The sequence below is a fragment of the Sciurus vulgaris genome, assembly GCF_902686455.1.
Source record: "Sciurus vulgaris genome assembly, chromosome: 11".
NCBI classification, from domain to species: domain Eukaryota; kingdom Metazoa; phylum Chordata; class Mammalia; order Rodentia; family Sciuridae; genus Sciurus; species Sciurus vulgaris.
The window spans coordinates 86223847-86251475 of NC_136472.1; the positions used below are offsets into that span (position 1 = coordinate 86223847).

The 27629-nt window shown below is 34.9% G+C and overlaps 1 protein-coding gene, 1 long non-coding RNA gene and 2 pseudogenes across 7 annotated transcripts in view; 3 read left to right on the forward strand and 1 right to left on the reverse strand.

The window, feature by feature from the left end:
• Positions 1–27629, forward strand: part of LOC306640910 — a 925259-nt gene that overhangs the window by 683342 nt on the left and 214288 nt on the right. The window lies entirely within an intron of this gene.
• Positions 1–27629, reverse strand: part of NOX4 (NADPH oxidase 4) — a 367378-nt gene that overhangs the window by 99862 nt on the left and 239887 nt on the right. For all 4 annotated transcript variants that reach the window (XM_079105592.1, XM_079105594.1, XM_079105591.1 and 1 more), the window contains 2 exons: positions 22676–22756; positions 299–515 (listed from right to left, as the gene is read on the reverse strand). In XM_079105592.1, the coding sequence (XP_078961718.1) occupies positions 299–515; positions 22676–22756 (298 nt within the window). The remainder of the gene's footprint in view (positions 1–298; positions 516–22675; positions 22757–27629) is intronic.
• LOC306638569 (dnaJ homolog subfamily A member 1-like) lies at positions 8791–17051 on the forward strand (annotated as a pseudogene). The gene is made up of 2 exons: positions 8791–8817; positions 16470–17051. The product of its transcript is annotated as a dnaJ homolog subfamily A member 1-like (transcript).
• Positions 17099–17739, forward strand: LOC306640816 (dnaJ homolog subfamily A member 1-like; annotated as a pseudogene). The gene has a single exon. The product of its transcript is annotated as a dnaJ homolog subfamily A member 1-like (transcript).

The window sequence follows — 27629 nt, forward strand, 5'->3', positions numbered from 1 at the left end:
ATGGTTGTCTTGGCACTTCTTTTATTATTCAATCAGCACTTCTCACTGTACTGGGAAACTGTCATTTTTTGTATTTCTGGTAGCAAATTCTAGTAGCACAGTATGCAAAGATCATAAAATTAGTAAGTAAAAAATTTCTATAGTCTCAAATATCATAAGTCTTTTGCCTTGGATTACCAGGTCTTGTAATGAAATATCTTATGCATAAATGCACAGTGTCAAAAATGTTTAAATGTGATGTTGATCGATTGAATGTAGACATAGACTTTGCAGAGATCAAACATACAATTAATCTAACCTGTGGAAAGTTAGCTTGAAACTTGGGTTCTTCCACACAAATCTTCACAAATGTGTTCCCGTTAAGCTCTTTTGGTTTTGAAAATCCTCCAGGGAAAGGTTCATGAAAATGTTCTGAGAGATATTCCAGTGAGGAAATATCTTGATAGCGGGTTCGATTAAGATTGATGCATCCAGGAGGATGGGTATCCAAATTAGTTTGATACTTCAGCAGTCCTCTAAAATTATATTAGAAACACATAGGGAGATTAAAAAAAAAAAAAAGAGGAGAGAGAGAGAGACTGAAATCAGGGTATGTAATAAAGAAAAATAATCTATTTTTCTTCCTAAATTTACATAGCATTATCTGCAGAGTACTCCCTTGTGTCATATTTAGGAGAAATCAAAAATTTTTTAAATTTTAATAACTTTATCACTAAGGGACTAGACAAAATCTTTTTGGTCTTCTAAACAAATGCAATAAATATGTGGTAGGGAAGAACGCTTACAATCTTTCAAAGTATTTTTTAATTTGGCAGTTTTTATTTCAAGTCTATTAGGCATTTGTGAAATCATATACAAGTTTTCACTTCAGTAAACGCTGCAGTGATGATTACTTTGCAATCTCCTAACATAAAGGAAAAATACAGGGATCATATTTGATTTGGCTAAGACTTAATAAAACACACCTTGCTGATTTACAGAGAAATGTCAAACAAAAATAACAGGAACCATAAGCTTGTGTGTTCTATGTTCTGAAAATAATTTATACATAACAATCAACCACAAATCTATTTTCTTTAAAATCTCTCCACAAACACAACCACATAAAAAGCTCTGGCAGGAGAGACCACAGTACTATAATTCTATTCTCAATATTTCATACTTTAGGACATTCTAAGTTCTGTGTTCTACATTTCTTATCACTGCCTAAGCAAACAATGAATAAAAACATCAGATTAAGAAAACATTAAAAATATTGTAGCAGAAACTGATCTCCAACCGCCAGTGGAGGACCAGCTGCCTGTTGTTGCCTGGAAGTTCACGGTCACAGTACCTGCAGGTTTGATTACAAGTGACTGCCGTCATTTTGAGACAATAGCCAGGCCCCATAGGACCCCTGGCAGGACTGACTGAGCCCCATCTCCTCAGCCCGACAGATCACTCCCTGCCTCTGGGGCCCTCACATCGATGGACTCCTCCCTGCTGCCAGGACCCCCAGACCAACTGACTGTGCCCTATCACTGGGACCCCAGACTGATGATTGTACCCGGCACCCAGGATCCCACAACCACACCAAACACACCCAACATCCAGGACCCCGGCGTGACCAACCGTATCCCGCCTCCAGGACCTCCAGCTGACCACGTCCACACCCTGAGCTGCAGCTCCCCATTTGCCAACACATTTGGAAGCCACAGCGACCAACTTGGATAATCCCGGAAGCCGGAGCTCCAATCTTTAGGTGGGGCAAATCCCATCCTGAGACACCTGCTGGAGGCTTGAAGCTCATTGTCAGGTACCACTCATGCATCAGGCTACTGAACACTGGGAGGTTTCATTACTATATGACTGTTATACAGTAGATTTTCTTTTTTCTCCTTAATGAAAAAATTTGTTTTTATTTCTTTACTTTTCTTGCTCTCTTTTCCTTTTGTTTACCAGTTCCTCAGAGTCTCTTCTCCCTTTTTTGCATGCTAACGTCCAATTTCATTTGATTACACTCTCACCCTTTCTATTATCTAGAATTTCTGTACATTCTTTTCTTATCCCATTTACAGCCACACTCTACATCCCTCTGCATCCTCCTTGTGCTCCATTAGAAACTGCAGACCTTATTGCAAATCGGTTTGTTTTAGTGAAGATAATATTTGAACTCGTTCTGTTTATTATGACAATTTTGTTATTGTCCTCATAGGGGCTATTTGGTCTAGGATTGCATAGTGTCTGATTTGGGCACTGCTAATATTGATCTCCACTTAAAGAAAGGGTTTTGGAAACCTATAGGGCCCTATAAGCCTATAGGGGGAAATCTGCAAAATACCCCAGATCTGCACTGCTAGAGGGGAAGATACATGAACAACATGAAAAAACAAGGGAAGAAAATGATCCAAACAAATCTAGATTCTATAGTAATAGAATCCAACGGCAGTATGTTAGAAGAAATGTCAGAAAAGGACTTCAGATTTTACATGATTAAGATGATTCGTGAAGAAAAGGATGAGATAAGAGAGCAAATGCAGGCAATGAATGATAATAACGATAAGTTGAAAGAGCACCTGCAGGAAGCAAAAGATCATTTCAACAAAGAGATAGAGATTCTCAAAAAAAAAAAAAACAAACGGAAATCCTTGAAATGAAGGAGACAATAAACCAAATAAAAAACTCAATGGAAAGCATCACCAACAGGCTAGACCACTTGGAAGACAGAACCTCAGACAATGAAGACAAAATAGTTAATCTTGAAAATAAAGTTGCCCAAACAGAGAAGATGGTAAGAAATCATGAACAGAATCTCCAAGAACTATGGGACATCATGAAAAGACCAAATTTAAAGAATTATTGGGATTGAGAAAGGCACAGAGATACAAACCAAAGGAATGAACAACCTATTCAATGAAATAATATCAGAAAATTTCCCAAACCTGGAGAATGAAATGGAAAATCAAATACAAGAGACTTACAGAACACCAAATGCACAGAATCACAACAGATCCACACCAAGGCACATTATAATGAAAATGCCTAATATTCAAAATAAAGATAGGATTTTGAAGGCCGCGAGAGAAAAGCATCAGATTACATATAGGGGGAGACCAATATGGATAGAAGCCGACTTCTCAACCCAGACTCTAAAAGCTAGAAGGGCCTGGACCAACATATTTCAAGCTCTGAAAGAACATGGTTGCCAACCAAGAATCCTATACCCAGCAAAACTAACCTTCAGATTTGAAGATGAAATAAAATCCTTCCATGATAAACAAAAGTTAAAAGAATTTACAAATAGAAAGCCTGCACTACAGAATGTTCTCAACAAAATAGTCCATGAGGAGGCAATGAAAAACAACAATGTAGGCCAGCAAAGGGAGGAACTACCTTAGAGAAAAACCACTCAAAGGAGAAACCAAGCCAACTTAAAAACCAAAAATAAGCCAAGAGACTGGGAATACAAATCATTTCTCAATAATAACCCTGAACGTTAATGGCCTAAACTCATCAATCAAAAGACATAGACTGGCAGAATGGATTAAAAAAAAAGACCCAACAATATGCTGCCAGCAAGAGACTCACCTCATAGAAAAAGACATCCACAGACTAAAGGTGAAAGGATGGGAAAAAACCTACCATGCACATGGACTCAGTAAAATAGCAGGGGTTTCCATCCTAATATCAGATAAAGTGGACTTCAAGCCAAAGTTAGTCAGAAGGGATAAAGAAGGACATTTCATACTGCTTAAGGGAACCATAAATCAGGAAGACATAACAATAGTAAATATTTATGCCCCAAACAATGGTGCATCCCTGTACATCAAACAAATCCTTCTCAATTTCAGGAATCACATAGACCACAACACAATAATTCTGGGTGACTAATGCACCTCTGTCACCACTAGATAGATTTTCCAAACAAAAACCAACCAAAGAAACCATAGAACTCAATAACACAATCAATAACCTAGACTTAATAGACATATATAGAATATTCCATCCATGAATGAGAGGATACAGTTTCTTCTCAGCAGCACATGGAACCTTCTTGAAAATAGACCATGTGTTATGCCAAAAAGCAGCCCTTAGGAAATGCAAAAAAACAGAGATACCAGTTTGTGTTCTATCAGATCATAATGGACTGAGAGTAGAAATCAATGACAAAATAAAAAACAGAAATTACTCCAATACCTGGAGACTAAATAATATGCTATTGAATGAAATATGCATAACAGAAAACATCAGAGAAGAGATAAAAAAAATTCTCATAAGTCAATGAGAATGACAATACAACATATCAAAATCTCTGGGAAACCATGAAAGCGGAACTAAGAGGAAAATTCATTGCATGGAGCCCATTCCAGAAAAGAATGAAAAGTCCACAACTAAATGACCTAACATTACAGCTCAAAGCCCTAGAAAAAGAAGAACAGAATAACAGCAAAATAGTAGAAGACAGGAAATAATTAAAATCGAGCTGAAGTCAATGAAATTGAAACAAAAGAAACTATTCAAAAAATTGACAAAACAAAAAGTTGGTTCTTTGAGAAAGTAAACAAAATAGACAAACTCTTAGGCACACTAAAAAAGAGAAGGAGAGAGAAAACTCAAAGTACTGAAATTCGTGATGAAAAAGGAAATATCACAACAGACACCACTGAGATACAGAACATAATGAGAAGCTACTTTGAAAATCTTTATTCCAACCAAATAGAAACTACCAAAGACATTGACAAATTTCTAGAGACATATACTCCTTCCACACTGAACCAGGAGGACATACATGATTTCAACAGATCAATATCAAGCAATGAAATAGAAGGAGCCATTAAAAATCTACCATCCAAGAAAAGCCCAGGACCAGACGGATTCTCAGCCAAGTTCTACAAGACCTTCAAAGAAGATCTCATTCCAATACTTCTCAAAGTATTCCAGGAAATAGAAAAACAGGGTACCCTACCAAACTCATTCTATGAAGCTAATATCACCCTCATACCCAAATCAGGAAAAGACACATCAAGGAAAGAAAGTTTTAGACCAATATCCTTAACGAATATAGATGCAAAGATCCTTAACAAAATGTTGGCAAACCGTATCCAAAAACATATTAAGAAAATTGTGCACCACGATCAAGTGGGGTTCATTCCTGGAATGCAAGGATGGTTCAACATTTGTAAATCAATCAATGTAATCCATCATGTCCATAGACTTAAAGATAAGAATCATATGGTTATTTCAATTGACGCAGAAAAGCATTTGACAATATACAACACCCCTTCCTGCTGAAAACACTAGAAAAAATAGGGATAGTAGGAACATACCTGAACATTGTAAAGGCTATTTATGCTAAAGCCATGGCCACCATCATTCTTAATGGAGAAAAACTGAAACCATTCCCTTTAAAAACGGGAACAAGACAGGGATATCCTCTTTCACCACTTCTATTTAACATTGTCCTCGAAACTCTAGCCAGAGCAATTAGGCAGACTAAAGAAATTAAAGGGATACGAATAGGAAAAGAGGAACTTAAGCTGTCACTATTTGCGGTGACATGATTCTATATTTAGAGGATCCAAAAAACTCCTCCAGAAAACTTCTAGACCTCATCAATGAATTCAGCAAAATAGCAGGCTATAAAATCAACACGCATAAATCTAAAGCATTTTTATATGCAAGCGACGAAACAGCTGAAAGGGACATAAGGAAAACAACTCCATTTGCAGTAGCCTCAAAAAAAAAAAAAAAAAAAAAAAAAAAAAAAAAAAACTTTGGCATCAATTTAACCAAAGAGGTAAAAGATCTCTACAATGAAAATTACAAAACACTGAAGAAAGAAATTAAGGAAGACCTTACAAGGTGGAAAGATCTCCCATGTTCTTGGATAGGCAGAATTAATATTGTCAAAATGGCCATACTACCAAAAGTGCTATACAGATTCAATGCAATTCCAATTAAAATCCCAATGATGTACCTTACAGAAATAGAGCAAGCAATCATGAAATTCATCTGGAAGAATAAGAAACCCAGAATAGATAAAGCAATCCTTAGCAGGAAGAATGAAACAGGGGGTATTGCAATACCAGAACTTCAACTATACTACAAAGCAATAGTAACAAAAACAGCATGGTATTGGCACCAAAATAGACAGGTAGATCAATGGTACAGAATAGAGGACACAGACACAAACCCAAATAAATACAATTTTCTCATACTAGACAAAGGGGCCAAAAATATGCAATGGAGAAAAGATAGCCTCTTCAACAAATGGTGCTGAGAAAACTGGAAATCCATATGCAGAAGAATGAAACTAAATCCCTATCTCTCACCCTGCACAAAAATCAACTCAAAATGGATCAAGGACCTTGAAATCAGACCAGAGACACTGCATCTTATAGAAGAAATAGTAGGTCCAAATCTTCAACTTGTTGGTTTAGGGTCAGACTTCCTTAACAGGACTCTCATAGCACAAGAAATAAAAGCAAGAATCAATAACTGGATAGATTCAAACTAAATAGGTTTTTCTCAGCAAAGGAAACTATCAACAATGCGAAGAGAGAGCCTACAGAGTAGGAGAATATCTTTGCCACTCATACTTCAGATAGAGAACTAATTTCCAGAATATGTAAAGAATTCAAAAAAAACTCTACACCAAGAATACAAATAACCTAATCAACAAATGGGCTAAGGATATGAACAGACACTTCACAGAAGAAGATGTACAAGCAATCAATAAACATATGAAAAAATGTTCACCATCTTTAGTAATAAGAGAAATGCAAATCAAAACTACCCTAAGATTCCATCTCACCCCAATTAGAATGGTGATTATCAAGAATACAAGCAACAATAGATGTTGGAGAGGATGTGGGGGAAAAGGTGCACTCATACAATGCTGGTGGGGATGCAAATTAGTGCAGCCACTCTGGAAAGCAGTGTGGAGATTCCTTAGAAAACTTGGAATGGACCTACCATTTGACCCAGCTATCCCACTCCTTGGCCTATACACAAGGGACTTAAAATCAGCATCCTACAAAGATACAGCCACATCAATGTTCATAGCGGCTCAATTCACAATAGCCAGACTGTGGAACCAACCTAGATTGATGAATGGATAAAGAAACTGTGGTATATATATAAAATGGAATATTACTCAGCTATAAAGAATAATAAAATTATGGCATTTGCAGGCAAATGGATGAAATTGGAGAATATCATGCTAAGTGAGATAAGCCAATCTCAAAAAACCAAAGGACAAATGATCTTGCTGATAAGTGGATGATGACACATAATGTGGGGTGGGAGGGGACAAGAATGGAGGAAGGAAGGACTGTATAAAGGGAAAGGAAGGGTGGGAGGGGTGGGGGGAAGGAAAAAAATAACAGAATGAATCAAACCTCATTACCTTATGTAAATGTATGATTCCACAAATGGTATGCTGTTACTCCATGTTCAAACAGAAACAACATGTATCCCATTTGTTTACAATAAAAATAAATTAAAATTAAAAAAAAAATTGTACTATATTTTTATTTTAAAGAGCATCAAAAGTGAATTTGTTTCCAGAGTTATTGTTTCCTAATTGGCTAAGAATATATTAATTTCAGACTACCCTTTATGCTCCAAATAATTGATTTTGGTAGCTTAAAAAAACTCTAAGTGTCCCAGAACTATATTAATATTATAAAGACAATATTTCATGCTGGAGAGGATGTCCGGAAAAAGAAATACTTTTATACTGTTGGTGAGATTGTAATTGGTACAACCACTATGGCAATCACTATAGGGGCTCCTCTAAAGTGAAGGCTAGAAATGGAACCACCATATGACCCAGCTATACCACCCCTCAGTATTTATGCCGAGGAATTAAAGTCATAGTAATACATGAAAATGGTTGCTTATAGCAGCACAATAGCCAAATTATAGAATATGTATCCATGAACAGATGAATGAATAAAGAAAATGTGGTATGTATATACAATGGAGTTTATTCACCAAAAAGAATGAAATTAGATCATTTGCAGGAAAAAGGACAGAACTTGAGAACATTATGTTAAGTGAAATAGGCGAAACTCAGACAGTCAAGGATCATGTTTTCCTCATATGTCGAAGTTGGAGAGGAAAAATGAGGGAAATGTTTAGGGAAGTGGTCTCATGAAAATTGAAGAGAGACTATAAGAGTAGAGAAAGAATACCAGAAGGAAGAACAAGAGGAGGAAAAGGAGAGGTACTTGCAAATTATATTATTATATTGCATGTATGTACAAATATGCAACAATTAATCTCATTATATATCATTATAATGCAACAATAAAACTGATAATTTTTTAAAACAAAAGTTATTGCATAAATAGTAAAACCATTAGATTGAATATTTGATGGAGAGAAGGAAAAGACCAAGGTAGTGATGGCATTTGCCATCCCTCCAGTCTGATCACCCTCTTCTTTCCCTTTTGATCATGGTAAGTTCCCTTTCTCTAGTCTTTTTTTTTTTTTTTTTTTTGCTTTGTTCCTTAAAACTAGTCATCATGAAATCATTACAAAGCATTCAGTACATGTTAAATGCATCTAAGTACTGGACTGCAGTATATGACAATCATAGTAGAGGACATGTACAGAAAAAAACTTTTAAAGGAATACAATAGACACAGCCTAGGTATGGAATAAATTAATAGAAATTAAATCTGTGCCAATATTTCTGTCATTAGTCATTGATAGCTTTCTATTTGTACAATACAATTATGTACTGTACTTGGACAATCCATTCATTTGATTAAGTTTCCATTACAATTACTGATTTAGCCAAACATGTTGTTCCCACTGGTGATCCCCATGGTAAGTGGCTGCAGGTAAGTCTGTCAAAAATCTCTCATTTATTCTACTGTGCATGAGTTGGACAAAGCCTGACATGATTAAATAGCACCATTCTAGGGGGTGCTAGAGTTTAATGAGGAACCAGATCTACTCCTAACACTCCAGAAACTTAAAATCTATTTTGTAAGAGATTTTAGGAGAAGCTAAACTTTAGCCAAACCACAGATAATAATTATAACAGACTTTAAATAATATTTTAGTAAGGTATGGTAGACTCCAGGTCCAAAACAAAAAAATTTTTCTTCATATTTTATGGAGAGAAGTAACCTGAACCATGGTCCCTGATTCGCTCATGGCTGAGTTTGTGCTGGGAACTTCCTGTGCAAATGTCAAAATGGCCCACTCGCTATCATGATGCTGAAAGGAGGCTATGTGCAAAGGCACACAGCTCTATCAGTTGGAACATTGGACTCAGGCATCAACTTCCAGGAGTAAAGAATTCAGGGCATAACAAGATGACCTCGATGTCTTGTAATTTTCACTACATCCTTCAGACTGCCTGGTTTGCTAAAACAGTCTCACAAATAACATTTTGATGACAAAACCTATATAATTAATGTGCCGAGCTAGTTTTGTGTCAAACTCAAATGGGATTTGGCTGCCCACCTGGCCCCAACTTTTTTTCTGTGTGTGCCTGTTGGTCTTTTCTTCATCCTTCTCTGGTTTCTAAAGAGTTAATACTTAAATATTGCTGGTTGCAGCAATATTTCATGTAATTCTTGAAAAATTTATATGAACTGTGAATTATTATTCTCATTTTACAAATTAAGGAACTATTTTAAAAGACTTAATATTCTACTTTTGCATAGTTGTGTGTGTTTGTGATAAATAACAGAGCTAAAATTTGAACCCAGCTCACTCAAATTCTATGTTCTTTTCCTCTCATAATACAGCACATTAGGTAACTGGTTCCTCACAACATACCACCTCTGAAAAAGGTAGAAAGGAGGAAGATTACTACTTATTAACAAAGTAGTGTGTCAAGAATTTTTTAAACATTTTTTACTAAATAAACATCAAAACAAAATAATCATACTAGGTGAGTAATTTTTTCCCATTCAAACATGAAAAGCCCATGGTTTTTATTAGGATAATTAACTAGATGGTAGTTAAAGTATGAGCTTCAGAAACCTGTTCACTCTCACTATCTGAAAAGCATGTTAGTGGTTTAAGAAGTGGATGTCGAACAGGTTCAAAATGAAGAAATTATTTGAAATAAGGCCAGCTCTGTCTCTGTCCCTCTGTCTCTGTCTCTTTCTCTTTCTCTGTGTGTGTGCATGTGTGTGTGTGTGCGTGTGTGTGTGTGTGTTGTGTGTTTGTACATGCACTGGAAAGGGGCAGCTTATAGTTAGGGTCTTAATGTCAGGCAAAGGAATGTGTCCTACATCCTAACAAAGTTCAAGTGGACATAGCCCTACCATGTTCAAGGTCCTTAGAATAGTGATATTGTAACTAAAATTATATCTTTTCAGTCAACCCAGACAAACAGTACTAATATTCTTGACACATAAAATGGTATATAATATCCAAAAATTCTCTTTAATTTTGAGATTTTTATATTATTTTAAGTTATGTTCAAGAAAAGTAACACAGGTTATCTCTATCTTAAAATTGTATTAAAAATATCCTTACTTTATCTTAATGGGTATTTTTGTCATCATGAAAGCATGGATAAAAAAATAAAGACAAATAGTGAAAAACAGTATTCATCAAAAAAAAAATCAAGTACAGAATCTGAAAATAGAGTGCATTCCTAAGCTAGGGATGAGGTTTTGGCAGTCTTGAACATCTGGGTACCCACCCAACCTAATCATTTATTCTTTGCCCCACTTTGGCCCTGCAGAGTTCTTGCCTCTGCATTCTTTGCTATGCTTTTGCCTCTGAGACTTGAAAGTCTTCTGATCAACCAGAGCAGGAACTGCATCTGTCTTTTACTGGTGGGACTGTCCAAGCTTAAAAGAGAGGGCTAGTTCATGAGTTTGTGATCTATGCAACTGCACAAAAATCTCGCTCTTAGAAAAGCCATGTCATTGGTTCAGTGCTCCAGTTATTTCCACTCCCAATGAGTAATAATTTTTTATCACAAAATCCTGCATTTTCATTGCACTGTAAACTCTGCAAATTAAACAGCTGGTCCTGTCATGCTCTCTATGCAGCTGACAAATCTGAATCCCACAGTGTCAGGAATTACAATCAAGATTTAAATGCTGGCATGGAGGAAGGAGGAAGGAGGAACAATGGAGGAAGGAGGGAATGTATAGAGGGAAAAGAGAGGTGGGAGGGGTGGGGGGGAAGGAAAAAAATAACAGAATGAATCAAACATCATTACTCTATGTAAATGTATGAATATGCAAATGGTACGCTGTTACTCCATGTACAAACAGAAACAACATGTATCCCATTTGTTTACAATCAAAATTTAAAAAAAAAAAATTTAAATGCTGGGTACATCGTTTTACTGTTTCCTCATTGAAAAAGAGAGAGAATCCCATTCCTTTCTAGTTCACAGATATGTTAAGGAAAGGGCATTGACGTTTTGTGAAGAAAAATATTAGCAAGCATCCATTATTTCTTAGTATTCCTTTACTATTGCTTTACTAAAATGGCAATGGGGTATAAAAGAATTATTTCATATTTCATAAAAATACTAATGTACTGAAAATGTTTCTTAAATTAAATGCAACTTTTGTTGTTTCTCCTTCCTTCTCACCATTCTCACCCTGGAAGTCAAGTCAGAACCGTTTAATAATATTAAAAAAAAAAAAAAAAAAAAACTCCCAGGAGAAAAATTGAGGTGAAAATAGTATAAAAGTTATTTGATCTGAAGCTTGATACTTCCATTGCCAAAATAGGTGAAAAATAAACTCATAGCTGGTAAGATTTAACTTTCATTAATATATGCAGCTTGAGTGATTTCATGTATATGAAAATGTTGTATATATACTATTTCTATCTACCCACACATGCATACATATATACATGTAAACTATGCGATTATAAAACACAATCATGGGAGAATATACTACATGTCCTCAATCCTCAAAACCATCTGGTTTATAGGATAAAATATCAGCAAATGTAAATAAACCATAAATCCTTACTATGTAATCATTATGCAAAAAAATCACATTTAAAAAAAAAACAAAAATCTTATGAATAGGAAATGAGAAAAGCCTACAGAATGGGGAAAAAAAATCTTTGCTAGCTATTCTTCTGGCAGAGGATTATATCCAGAATTCATAAAGAACTCAAAAACCTCACCACCACAAAATCAAATAATCCAGTCAGCAAATGGGCAAACGAACTAACAAACACTTCTCAAAAGAAGAAATACGAATGGTCAACAAATACATGAAAACATTTTCAACAGCTTCAGGTAATTAGGGAAATGCAAAATAAAAATACTGCTTGATGCCATATATTAGAGATTTCATGTCACTCTAGTCAGAATGGCAGTCATCACTAATACAAATAACGACAAAGGATGAGATGTAGAGAGAAAAGAAAACTTTTACATTATTGGTGGGGTTGTAAATTAGTACAACCACTGTGGAAATCAGTATGAATTTTTCTCAAAAGACGAGGTGTGGAAGCACTGTATGACAGCCATCCAACTCCTCAGTATTTAACCTAAAGAATTAAAGTCAGCATACCACAGTGGTCCATGTATCCTACTTCTTTTCTATTATAATTCATTAGGCAGTTTGGTTCACTATATAAAGGCCAAGACAGCAATATGTATGGAAAAGGAAGATTTAAAGTAATCAACAAGTTTGCAAATTTACTTGGGACTCTATATATACTGTGGGATTCCACTATCAAATTCATTCCTCATATTGGATACTAACTTCATGGGTCACCTAACATTAGAGGCAATTCATTGAAAAATTCTGTTAAAGTCATTGGCGTTTTTTAATCCATGGATTTAATGTGCTTTTCCTGTATTGTGAATAATGTCTTTTCCCTTTTCCTTTCTTGTTTTGTTTTGACTTAATCTCTTTACAAAACACTAGCAGTACAATTCCTTATAAAAGTTTCTTTTCCACAGCATTCTTATTAACTTTAGTCTACAGTCTAGCTCCTTTCACTGTAATTTTCCAGTTATTTGGAAGAAATTTAAAAGTTAAGGTATCACATAAACATTATTTTATTATTACATTTAATATAAAGTTATTACACTTATCAAATATAACAAGGTCATATATTTTGTGAAATATTTTTAAAGTATTACCAAAAAGAAGGCATGTTTTCTGGGAGCACCAGATTTTACCTTTTCAAAAACCTTTGAATCTATCTGACTTAAAGCATAATCAAATTTATTACTTAAAACATTCAAAGATACACATATATACTCATTAACTGACAGAGATAAATCAAAAAGATGTCCTAGATTTTCACATAACATGAAAATAGCTCATTCACAAGTGAGGACAATTTCCAAAAAAAAATAAATAATTCATAATTTCAATAATTCATGAAAAGGGTAAAGATACATGCATAGTTTCTGGGGCCAGACCTCCTATGCTCAGTACTAGCATGCTTCAAGCACTAGCTGACTGGGACAGTCACTTAATTTATCTTGTACACCTCATTTCTCCATCTATAAAATGGAAATGATAACACCACATACCATCCAATGCTGTGCATATTAAAAAACAATAACAAAAACTAGTTGTGCTCATAGAGAGTATGTGTAAAATGTTAAGTCCCCGATACATTCTAAATGTTATCTAAACCTTGGAAATGACAATGAAGAGTTTTATTATTGTCCTCTAAAATGATAGCACAATTGTTAAGTTGATCACTGCATTTGTCATGTTAACTTCCTCCAGTAGCATTCATGTGAGAAGGAAACTACCCCACTGTTACAATTCAGTGTTTTTAACCCTGACATATCAAATGTGGAAAGATAATAAAGGTCTCTGGTTAAAATATAGCTTTGAAAGTGTTCAGCTCAGAAACATTTTAGCCTGTTAGGACCACACGCACCTATAGGATTCTAATTAAAACTATGAAAACTGGGGAACCCCTCCTCATACCAAATGCATGTATGTGCCTCAAAACTAAATATATACTGAATACGTGTACATTTATAGTTTGTGTGTGTGATTCAGGAATTCAAGGTTCCTCTGAATCCATTCAATGATTCCTAGGGATTATGAATCCAAGTTAAAAACCCTTTCTGTATGGAAAAAGTAGAATTTTTTAATACAAATAATGGACATCATACTGATAACAAGTATATCAGATCCATTAAAAAACAGGCTGGGTATGGTGGCACACACCTGTAATCCTAGGGGCTCGAGAGGCTGACAGGGAGATCACAATTCAAAGTCAGCCTCAGCAACTTACAAGGCTCTATGCAACTTAGCAAGGCCCTGCCTCAAAGAAAAAAAAAAAAAAAAAAAATGACATCTATCTAGATCTAGGGAGTATCAGAATAGGTCACCTGTAAGAATGACAGAGTTCATGAAAGATTTAGACACTATCATAAATCCCGAAATTCTCAACCCTTTTCCTAAGATGGTTGTGGGCATCTACTTACAATCTCTAAAGTGGGTCAAAGCTAAGCAATACACAGTATTATTACTTTAGGGTTCTAGTTCCTAAGTACCCATGCAGAGGCCCTATTGGAACAAAGAACTCTTTTTGTGATTCTGATGCAAGGTGGACATTAGAACTGTCCATAAACCTCTGAAGAACTTTCCCCAATGCCTGGGAATAGGTAGAATGATCATACCACCTGGTTTACCCACATTCCTTGCTTAATTATTAGTAGCATACCCTGTCATTCTCAAAAGTGCCTCCTCTGGGCATGTGGTGCATGTCTTTAACCCCAGCAACTCAGGAGACTGGCAGGAGGATTGCAAGTTGTGTATACACTCAATGATTTAACAAGCCCCTTCTCAAAATTAAAAAAAAAAAAAAAAAAAAAAAGACTGGGGATATGACTCAGAAGTAGAGTATCCCTGGATTCAATCCTCTACAGTGAAAAATGAATGAATGAATGAATGAATTTTTAAAAATTCCTAGTTCAGAGAATAAATTACATCCTCACTGCTAATCTAGAGGCAATGAAAGGGAAACTTAAAAGGAATTGTAGGAAAGTAACATTCTTTCCCTCAGGGTTAGGGAAGGACTGGTTAACATACAATATCTGGGCCCTTCTCTCCCTGGACACCATCCAAGTTCCCATTTAATTTTCTGAAATCAAGTGCCTCCACCTACAGAAGATTACAAGCCTTTCCTTCTTCCACATCACTGTGGGTGAATAGAGACCTCAGTGAAAGTGGCTTCTAGAAGAGAATACACTTGGCACACCACAAACATTAACCCTTAAATATTTGACATAAAGGCCCCATCCTCTAACAGCATATCCTTAATTTCCTCTTGCTAAGGGCATAATAGATGGAGAATACTTCAAATTAACACAATAAACTTATCCTTACAAATATTTGTCTAGCCCTGGTTCATTTCTTGAACCTAAACTGTGAAGCTGACACTGCTCGTGGATCATTAAAGTCGCTGTTGACAAAGGCCACCCGCTGGGTTCCTTCTGGTTTAAAGAGTGTTTTTAGAAATGCACAAAGAATACTAGTCCTTTAAATTCCCTAGAAAACATTATTCAAGTGGACTGTAAATCATGCTCTATGATTAACTCTTGCCAACAAATAATTCCCACTGGCAGAGAACTGTTTAAAAGAATAATTCAAGTGTCAATCATGTATTAAACAATGGTCAGAAGAGTCTAGCTAGCACAAAATATTGTTTATACTGTAAATTTGCTCTCATTGCCATCAATTCCTTTGAGGAGGACCTCCCCCTCTATCTTAATCAGAACTATCATGCTATAAACTATCTCTCATTTAAGTACAAAATACAATCAGTGTCCACACAACATTCCCATGTTAAAATCAGTAGGAGGGCTGACTCTGGCAAGATTGCAGACTCAGGTGCCAAATCTCATTTACAATGCATACTCCACATGTCTTTCAAAGGAGCAGGGTTAGGCTCTTAAATTCAGACTCTGTGACATTCTAATTTCTTTTCCATATCCCTTTTATCAGTATGTGAGAATAGCAGTATGTGAGAATAGCAGTATGTATCTCCTCTTGATAAGTTTTTCAAATGAAAAGAAAAAAAAGAAACTTCCAGTTACATCCACATCTGGAAAGAGAAATGGTTTTTGACTAGTTTTTCTCAACACGTCTTTTGAATTGGAAAATCTTTAATAAAACACAACAATAACAACTTCCTTGAAAGTGTATTAAATTTAGGAAAAAAATATTTCCTTGAAGAAGCCTTCTTTTGAAAGTCCCAAAATAAATATTTATTGCTAAAGTCAAGTGAATTTTAGAGACTTTGCAATGTTATAAATATCATTGCCCCTTTAAGGAATATCCTTTGATATGTAAGTAGTTTTCACTATGTTATGCAGTTACCAAATTATTTAGTGAATAAGAGACTCTAGGCTCTTCGAAAGTTCTGTGACCTTATGCAAATTTCCAGAACGCTTGATGAGAGATGGAGGAGCAGTGGCTGCCCAAATTGCACACAATTACATGCTCCTTCCCACTTCAGCACACTAACATCAGCCCACTCATTGGCTGTAGAAAAGGGTGAAAGAAACCACTCACTATGATGTTTCGGAGCCAAACCCAATGACACCCAGTCAGAATTGAAAAAGGTTTAGAGGAAACTGATCTTGAAGTATCATCCTGACAAGAATCCAAATGAAGGAGACAGGTATAAACCGATTTCTCAAGCTTATAAAGTTTTCTCTGATGTCAAGAAAAGGGAATTACATGACACAGGAGAACAGGCAATTATAAAGGGTGGAGGTGGTGGTGGTGTGGGCTCCTCCATGGACACCTTTGGTATGTTCTTGGAGGGACAGAAAGGATGCAAAGAGAAAGGAGAGGTAAAAATATTGTGCATAAGCTCTTGGCAATGTTAGAAGATGTACATATGGTGCAAAAAGAAAACTGGCTCTAAAAAGTTTGTGACAAATGTGAAGGTCAAGGTGGTAAGAAAGGAGCAGCAGAGTGCTGTCTTAACTGCCCAGGCACTGGAATGCAGATATGAACTCATTAGATAGGACCCAACGTGGTTCTGCAAATTCAGGGGTATGCATGGAGTACTGGGGTCATGGGGAAGGGATCTGTCTTAAAGATAGATGTATGCTCAACAAATAGTAAGCACTTAATAAATTATCTGTCACTTTAAAAAAAGAGAGAGAGAGATGCAAGCACTGCAAGGGACAGTAGTTGAATGGAAGAAGATCCTAGAAGTTCACATTGACAAAAGCATGAAAGATGGACAGAAGATAACATTCTACCATGAAGGAGATCAACAGCCAAAACTGGAGCCAGGAAATATCATCATTGTGTCGGATCAGAAGGACTGTGCTGTTTTATTTAACAAGGAGAAGATTTTTTTATGCATATGGATATACAACTGGTTGAAGAAGCATTATGTGGCTTCCAAAAGCCAATATCTACTCTCAGTAACTGAACTGTGGCCAACACCTCTCATCCAGATCAGACTGGCAAGCATGAAAATGAAAAGTATATGCTAAATTAAGGTATGTTAATATGAAAAGGGTCACCTAATTATCAAGTTTAAGGTAAACTTTCCTGAAAATGGCTTTCTCTCTCCTGATAAACTCTTTGCTAGAAGTACTCCTATGAAAGGAAGCAAGTAGAAAATACTGAGGAAATGGATCAGGTAGAACTGGTGGACTTTGACCCAAATCAAGAAAGACAGCACCATTATAATGGAGAAGCATATGAAGATGATGAATATCATCCCAGAGATGATGTTCAGTTTCAAACCTCTTCATGGGGCCAGTGGAAAACACTGCAGGCATTTTATATGCAATAGTGAAGAAGTGAAGGACTGCAATCATAAGATGCTCACTACTTGTTACCATTTTCGTTTCAATATTCAATTATCATAGTGTTTTAAAAGTTAAATGAAAAATAAATGCAAATATAAAATCTCAGACTTTGCCCTATAGGTATTATGACTTCAATGTGCAAGAAGTTTTGTTTTTGTTTTTTTTTAATAACTGTAAAAGTTGCTCTTAAAAATGTTCCCCTAGCATTTGTTAGGCCATAACTTTTAATTGATTTCATCTGTGTATATGGACAAACTTAGACTGAAATGCTAGGTGTGTGTGTTGATTGCAGCATATGACCCTTTCATTATTGAGCTATTGAAATTAAAACTGTGACAAGTACATATATGACTGCATGATTGATGTGATCCTATGATATGTATAATCAGAAAAATAAGGGATTATACTCCATTTATGTATGATATATCCAAATGAATAAATGCATTCTACTGTCAGATACAACAAATTAGAACAAATAAAAACATTTAAAAAGGAAATTAAAACTCTAACTGGCAGAGAGAGAGAGAGAGAGAGAGAGAGAGAGAGAGAGAGAGAGAGAGAGAGAGAACAAGCTGTGACCTTGAAATAGCTGAAAAAAATCTATTACTAAACAAAAAAAGAAAGAAAGGACATTCTTGAAGCAGTTGAATGTGATGTTTCTTCCTTGTATATCCATCAGAACTGATACTAGTCATGAGTTTTCTAACATGTATTGCATATGACTATATTTTGCCTTTTGTACTACATTTTTTATTCAAACCTATAATAAAGATAATTTTATTTATCCCACTTAATAGATAAAAAAAAGAAAAGTAAAATTATCTGCTAAGATTATCAGTTGTTAAGTGAAGTAGTTTTTCACCACCATGTTACACCAATATCTTGAAAAGGAAAATTACTTTGAAATCCATTTGAACACTGAAAAGAAACATCTGAGTTCAGTGCATATGACATGTAGCTTTTTAGAGTGGCACATAATAGACTTGCTTATAAATGATGAAAATAATTTAAAACACAGGTAATAAGAATTAAAACATAAGGACACAGATGATTGTGGAAGATAGCTGGTCCTATATGGAGCATTGTCTGTGAAGAAAGTGAGGCTTCCATCTGCCAATATCATATCACACACTCCAAGAGCCCTGCCAGTGCTTAGTTTGGCTTCCATCTGATAAAAGGTTACAGAGAAGCCATGCCAAACCAGGACCAGCATAATTTAGTGGTTAGGATTTGGGGGTTTTGAAATCATATGTCTTAGTTGAAACTCTAGGTCTTCAACTTATTAACTACATCCTTCAGAAGTTACCTCCCTCTCACTGGCCCTGTGCTCTCAGCGGGATAATAATAATAACAATAATGATTAATAATGGGCTGTTGAGAAGGTTTGATATAATAAAACATAAGTAAGGTAAAAGGTAAGCATTCAATGAATATTAACTGTTAATATATCCAAAGGATATATAATGATGTGACTTATTTTGCTTTTTGTGTGTGTGTGTGTGGTGCTAGGGATTGAACACAGGGGTACTTTACCACTGAGGTAGAGTATATCCTCAGCCCTTTCTTTTATGCATGTATTTTTAATTTTGAAATAGGATTTCACTAAGGCGTTGAGGCTAGCCTTGAACTTCTGATCCTCCTGCTCCAGCCTCCAGAGAAGCTAGGGTTATAGGCATGTGCCACCAGGCCCAGTGAGTATTGTGATATGATTTAAAATGTCATCATACAAGAAACAAAAGAACAGAAGTTGGACAAGGAGAGAGACTTGATTTCCATTGCCCGGAGTCATAAATTTTTAAGTTACTGGATAGAAGTTACAGTAAAATAAATTCTGTTTGGAAAAACAAAGAACTTAGAATTAGAGGTTTGCAAAGTCAGAATGGACATCTTCAGAATTAGATGTTTACTTTCTGGACATAGAAGAGGGAAGATGAAAAAAGGCAATGTATTGGAGGTGACTAACTAGCTAGCCTGAGTTGATCCTTCCACAAGGTAAAATATATCAAAACATCACACATACTTCATACATGTAAATAATTATTATTTGTCACATGAAAATACCATAAATACAAGAAATGAGCTTGTTTATTAGGAAAATGAACTTGTTTAAGGTATCTTTTAAGATTTTCTGTGATTTTAAAAAACCTATAAAATCCTTTTTTGTTATTTATATACAGACACTTTCTGCCTATGACCCTTACTATACAAAAGTGAAAGCTAAATATAAATATGCCTCCCTTTTACTTACCAAAAAAAAAAAAAAGTACAGATGTAATGCTTAATTATAATCCTCTTTAAACTTAAAAAGTCATTTTGAACTCCTGACTCCTGAACCTTTAAAAATTGGCTATTTGAATTGCAAAGGAATACCTTTTTGGGGGGTTTTGATTCAGTAGAACATAAAGGCAAAAGAATGCATAATTAATTACACTAAAAATGATTTTCTCTCATCTGAGAACTAAAAAGAGAGAAAAAGAAATGAAGGAGAGACAAACAAACAAAGAAGAAGGAGGGAGAGGAAGGAAGGAAGAGAGGAAGGAAAGAGTGAGGGAAGGAGGAAAGGAAAGAAATAGCTTACAATCCCAGATAACTCCAGATCACAACCTTGAAAAAGAAAATCTTAAAACCAAATCCAAATTCTCATATGTAAAAGCTCTCAAAAAATGTGTTTATATAAATATATGAATGTGTGTGTATGTGTGTGTGTATATATATATGTATATATATGAATGTATATGTATTTGTGTGTGTGTGTGTGTGTGTGTGTGTGTGTGTGTATAAAGTAGCAGAATTTAGGAGTTTTCAGGTCAGTTTCAAGTGAGAGTGCTTTAGGTTAGAATCCATAATTTACCATTTAAGGGAAATTCAGAAAGTTACTGTATTTTCCACATCCTCAGTTTTCCCACTAAAGGTGATTTAACAATATTATTTATCCTCATGAAATCCTGAGCACTTAATTACAAAGTCTGTAAAGCATTTTGAATTTATATATTTGATATATACTAAGCATTACGTAATTGTATTTTAAATAACTATCATCCTGTGTAGTATCTGCCTGTCCATAATACACTTGGTATCCACAATTCTGGACAGGCAAACAAGTCACTTAGAGAATGGAAAGTAAATCCTCTCTACCCAGGGTTTTCTTGGTATCTTAAGGCTCCACAGATTATATTATCCCCACAAAGGGAAATGAATGGAAATCAAATCACTAGCCCCCTCCCCCATGAGACAGGGATGGCTAGCTGGAAGTTATAATTACTTGATTATAATTACATTGGTTAGTCATGTTTCCAGAACAGCACTGCATTCTAGAACCATGATACCAAACAAAACTAATGAGGACACGTGGGATAAATCCATTTAATACTACTCTCCTAACCAGTGGTCTCCACAATTGGGGCAAAAGCCAATATTTTGGATATGTACCCTGAAATAAAACATACACTTTACCTGAAAGTGCCTATTGTACTGACAGATTACATTACAAAACATTCTGAAGAAAGCAATGAAGAAAACAATGGGTTAGAACCTTACTCGAAACCCTATTTCCCTGGAAATATTTTTGGTAAGAAAAATGGAGAAAATGCTAGCTGCATTACCTAGCTGCATTCCTAGGTAACACTGTTTATTATTGGTGAAATACACATGGAGTATATGAACACTAGCTAAATGATGAAAATCATTTTGGGAAGGACAGACTATCTCCTTGCAGTGCTTTGCTTGTGACTAAAGATATCCATTGAGGGAATCTGGGCTGTTACAAAGTAACTGGTTCCTGTGCAGCCTGAGCTTTACCCAAAGGCAGATAGTCCATGACTTCCCATGCAGTTTCCTCATTTTAAAACTGAATTGCTATATGGGGACTGAGGAGAAGGATGTAGAAAATGATTCCTGGGTGACAATAGAGACTGCCACTTGAGAAGCAACTGACACTACCCTGTACATGGTTTCTTTCCTGTCCTGTATCTTTCTGCTAGCTCAACTGCACCTGATGCCATATTATCTCATAAGGCTCTGAATGTCAAGTCCAAACCACCAAGTCCACTGCTGATAGTCATAAACATGTATACAAAAGTATGCTGTTTTCTCCATCTCCATGGATTAATTTAAACAACATAACTTTGAGAACACATCTTGGGTTACACATACTTTATAAAATATTTGGGACTTATTCTTAGTGTAAAGCTTAGAGTGTTTAACCCTTTCATGATGTTTGTTTTGTTTTGTGATACTAGGGATTGAATCCAGGGGTGCTTGACCACTGAGCCACCTCCCCAACCTTTTTTTTTTTTTTTTTTTTTTTTTGTATTCTATTTAGAGACAGGGTCTCACTGAGTTACTTAGGGTCTCACTAAGTTGCTGAGGCTGCTTTGAACTCAAAATCCTCCTGCCTCAGCCTCCCAAGCTACTGAAATTACAGACATGCACCACTACACCGAGTTTCATGATGTCTTTCATTTGTATTTTTGACAGATTCTTGTCTTTGGCCATTGCAGTTCTTTGGTTTTCTTTACAACTACTCTAGACCTTTTAAAAGTAAAAACTAGTAACTCCAGTGCTAGAAATTCTGCAATGGCAAAACAGTTTCTAAAGTACAAGCACTAAAATATCTACTTGAAATTCTTCACTTCTTATTTTCTTTTAAAAGATATTAGAAGATATCTATAGGGAGCTTTGAAAACTATGTCATTGTGGGAGAAGCAACTCTAGTATTCAGTTTCAATATACTTTTTTAATGATTCCACTAAAATATGCCATGCTGAAAATAGAACTGTTTCCCACTCTTGACTATCCTTAATTCCATATCATCAAAAATTTTAATCACTTCCCATGAAAACTTCTATAGCAGTGACTTTCATTACCCCATTTTTAGGTATGCATAATTTTGGTTTTTAAAAAATATGTGTTTAAACTTACCCTGAAACATGCAACATCAGCAGCATGTAGAAGACAAAGAAGAGGTTATGAGTATACCAGAAGATGTCATAATTAGAAACTCTGAAAAAAAAATGAATTATTTTCAATCCTACTTTATAGTCCATCTTATTAAAAAGAGAATGCATTGTTTCAAATATATACCCCACTTTTAAAAAGCTAAAATATGAGTTTTTCTGAGATGCATATATACATATCAAAATATTAATGTACCATACAGAGAGCAATGACAAAAATTATAAATGTTTTATGATTTTTAATATTCTTTGCCTTTCAAAGAAACATGGAAAGGAATAAAATAAGGTGTGTGTTTTAAAGTTATGACATAAGGCTAAGAAGTGAGTAGACTGCTAATTTGTGCTTTTGCTGTCCCTTTTAGCATTATTTTCAATTTCCAAATGATTCCTAAAAAAACAAATGTTGCCCTATTCCAACACATATTTTGAGAGTTGTTCAAAGGAAACAAAATTGGAAAGAAACTTAAATGATCAAAGTTTTAAAATATTTTCTTGGTCTGTGTAACTTAAGAATGATATCTTAGTGTTCTTGCTCTGGGGGAGGACAAAGAATCTGAAAAGAAAGGGAAGAATAAGCAAAATCCATTGAATGCTTGAGAGAAGCACAAAATCTAACAGTCATTGTAGTCCTATATCTAGGGTGAATATTTATATATTAGAATCTTGGAGATAGTGGGAAGGTATTTGCAAAAGCTTTCTGTATGACTCTAATCTCCCCTAGCACCTTTTGGAATTATTCCTCATTTAAGTAATAGCCAATTTTTAACATTTAATCCATCGATACTATTTGTTATCATAAACAATATTTTTAACATTGTTGCAACAAATACATTTTATGTAAATTTCTTTTTAAAAATGTTTTATTTGTTCTAATTAGTTATACATGAAAGTAGAATGCATTTATGCATTTTGATAAATCATACATAAATGGAGTATAATTTCTCATTTTTCTTATTGTACACCTTGTAGGAGCACATCAGTCATGCAGTCATATATGTACATAAGGTAATAATGTCTGTTTCACTCTACTGTCCTACCCCCATACCCTTTCCCCTCCCTTCACTCCCCTCTACCTAATATAAAGTAACTCTGTTCTTCACTAGCACCCTGTCCCCTACATTTTCCAGAACAGCTATGCCCCTGTGGAGAAGGCTTGCCATTATACACCTTTGCTAGAAGTCCAATTGCTAGATCAAAGAGGTTACATACTTGCCATGTTTTTGATACACACTGCTCAATGCAGTCTAAAAATATATTTATAAATTCCAAGTCCTACCATAGAGTACAAGTGCCTGTTTCCACAAACCAAGGCCCCACTTCATAAGTTTTTATTATTTTTTTTATAAATGGGATTGGGTAGTTTTCATATGTATGTTACTTTTAATTCTTCTGTGACTAATATGAGAAAACTAATTACATTTTAAGAATGTACTGTCCGATGTGATTATAGTAATTTTTCTAATATCATATTTAATTTTCAGTTTCAATAAAGAATATTGACAAGCAGAACTTTTAATTTCCATATTTGTAGACAAATACTTCCTGCATGATTCCTTGTCAACTTTGAGGACTGATAAATAACTACTTAAATTTTCTAAAATTTGTAATGGTATTATACAGTTAACTATAATCTATCTAGAATTTCATCTACTTATATCTTACTTTCCTCATAAGTTTGCAATAGCACCTTTATTATTTAGTGAATTTTATACATAGAAAGGTCCCTCATAGGGTTATCTATGAACTCTGTGCCTTCATTAATTTATGCAAGACCTATTTTCCTGTAAGTTACTGAAGCTTAATCATTTTAATGTGTAGTAAGGCACATCTCTCCTTATACTTATTTTGCAACATGTATTTGAATGTTCCCTTGGGTGAATTATAGATACACTTTACTACATTCAAAAAAAGAAAGAAAATAGTGTGTCTGATATTTTCACTGGAATTGCAACAAATCTAAATTATAGTTGAAGAACCATTCCTGCATACTATACAGCCTTTATTCAAGTCTATTTATTTCTGTCAATGAAGTTATTTATGTGGGGTTTTTTCCCACTCATAGTTTCTTACTGTATTAGTCAGTTTTGTCGCTGTAACCAAAAGACTGATAAGAACTACTTATGGGAGAGAAAGTTTATTTTGTCTTATGGTTGCAGAGTTTCAGTCCATGTTTGGCCCACTCCACACCTCTGGACCTAAGGTCATCATGACAAAAGGGCATGGAGGAGAAAAACAGATCAGGATATGACAGCCAAGAAGCAGAGAGAGCTCCACTCACCAGAGACAAAATATAAACCCCAAAGGCATGCCTCCAGTGACCTACTTCCTTCAGCCAGTCAACCTGCCTAAGGTTATCACCCAGTTAATACAGTCAAGTGGTTTAATCCACCAATTAGATCACAGCTCTACAATCATTTCACTTGTGAGTATTTCTGCATTGTCTCACCCATGAATTTGGGGGGGATACCACATATCCCACCTATAACAATCACTAAGTTTATTTCTAGGTATTTTGTGTTTTGTTTCAATTGTTAATGCTAGATTCTTATTTTATTTTTCTCTAATTTATTCAATTTTAATACTAAAATTTTCATAATTCTTTTGAGTTTTCTGAACAATTATATCTACTTTTCTGAAAACAGTGACAATGTTGTTGCATTTTTCTTGTGATTTGAAATGTTTCATTTCTTACATATGTAAATAAGATGAAATTAAAAATGTAACCTTGACTTTTTCCTTATTTTCTTAAAAATGTATATACTTTCTAACAGTAATTATGCTCTAAATTCTGGTTTCTATTTTTTTAATTACAAAGAAATCATTTAACTCCTAGTTTACTATGATTATTTTAATACATAAAGTTAATTTTTAATAACTCATGTTGAAATTCATTGAAATGAGAAAATGTTAATATTTCTTTTATTTGTGAATGGTATGTATCAATTATTTTAATATACTGGCACACACTGAAAAATCTTGAATTAGTAAACCACCATCAACCACCTGAAATCAAATATTGGGATTGCTTTCATTCACTTAATATTTCTAATGCTTTTTTCCCTCATCATTAAAGATAAAAAGCAGAATATTATTATTTCCATGACCCTCCTAAGAATTTCATTATTCTCACAATAAAACTTGAATAAAAGTAAATTAGGTATAATTACCTTTATATGTATTCATTTATGTATTTTGTGGTACTGGAGAATGAACCAGAATTTTGCATATGTGCATATGCTCGGCAAACACTCTATCATTGAGCTACATCCCAGTCCTTATAATTTTCTTTAAACAAATGAGAAAAACTGAAGAATAAGTCATGCTTGGTGAATCATGTATGAGAACAAAAATAAGAAGCTGATATTTCTATTGTAGTCAATAAAACTATCTCAAGACTATTTTTTCTAGATATAGAATATCCATATATCTTCAGTTGTGAAGGTCAATTACCCTAATGTCAATTACTCTAATTTTCTTTCAAGAACTCCAAAAACTAAAAATGCTCTTAAAATTGTTACTTTTTCTTCATAAAACAACATTTCTCACACAAAACTGGTACCTTCCTGTACTAAAGATACTAATATTCTGTTTTCCTGTGAGGAATATTTTAATTATTGTGAAAAGTTTTAAAAGTTTGTTTACCATCTGACCCAATATTCCACTTGTAGAAATTTTCCCTCAGGATATCATTGAAAAAGAATGGAAAGACATATGGATGATGGTGTTTGTTTCAGAATTAAATAGTGGAAAAATGGAATCAACCCAAAGCATCCACCAGTATGGAACTAGGAAAATAATATCTATATGGTAATATATTGTGCCATATTTAAGAGGTTGCTAAAAATATTAATGTGAAAGATGTTCATCACACAATTTTAAATAAAGAGCAGGTTGAACGTAGTACTATGATATGATCTTATTTAGTGGAAATACACAGATAATGACAAAAGAGAAAGATCAGGATTGTGAGGGAGAAAGACAGACTTTGGTGGAGGCAGTAGAAGGAAGGTAATAAATCTCGACTTTACTTCTGAGGTTTTGGGGAGGGTGTATAAACATAAGTAGATGTCTTTGGAAATACAAGCATTGACTCATTTGAGTAAATTATTAGAAAATCATTTTCAAAGCATATATATGCTTGTGTGTGTTTTCACACCTTATAGAAAGATTGAAGACTTTTGAGAAAATTATGTCATTTTTGCTTTCTTTAAACAAAAAGTTTAATCAGAAACATAAGCCTCTATAACTTTTCTTTTTTTTTTTTTTAACAATGACACACATACAGCTTTATTTAATAATTTGTAAGAAGTTGTACTCTGGCAGAGTGATGCATTCCTTATCTTAGCAGAAAGCAACCTATGTGTCTGAAAAGTCTGTTCTTCAAGATTTAGAACTGTGTAACCCTGAGCTTGTATCTCATGCTTCTGAGAGCTGGGTCCCTGCTTATGGCATGGATATCCACAATTACCTCACCCTTCTCCCGGTGGTGATACCCTTGCTGACAGCAGACTGGAGGTTACAATTTTACCTGGATATGGCTTCCCTTACAGACTGGACCCTGCCCTTCTACAAAAAGGGAATTCATAGGATTAAGACTCTTTCTCAGAAGTGGGTTCTACATCCATTTAATTTGGCTTCCAGGAGTTTGCTGAAACCAAGGCTACAATTACTCAACATGAAATTGTGTCAATGGCTGTTGCTCTTCTCCCTTTCATGTCCTCACCATTGACATGATTTTCAAGCCATATCTCTCCCTTTTTTGGGACTGAGGAATGGAGAACCACTCTCCACCACATACTTGGGAGGCACTTCTTGTAGATGTGATATCTGATAAGTGGTAACAGAGGCTCAGCGACAGCGGTTTTGCTCTACAGAATGGAGGCCTGGCATTTTGTTTTCCCCTTTCTGTGCTGAGAAAA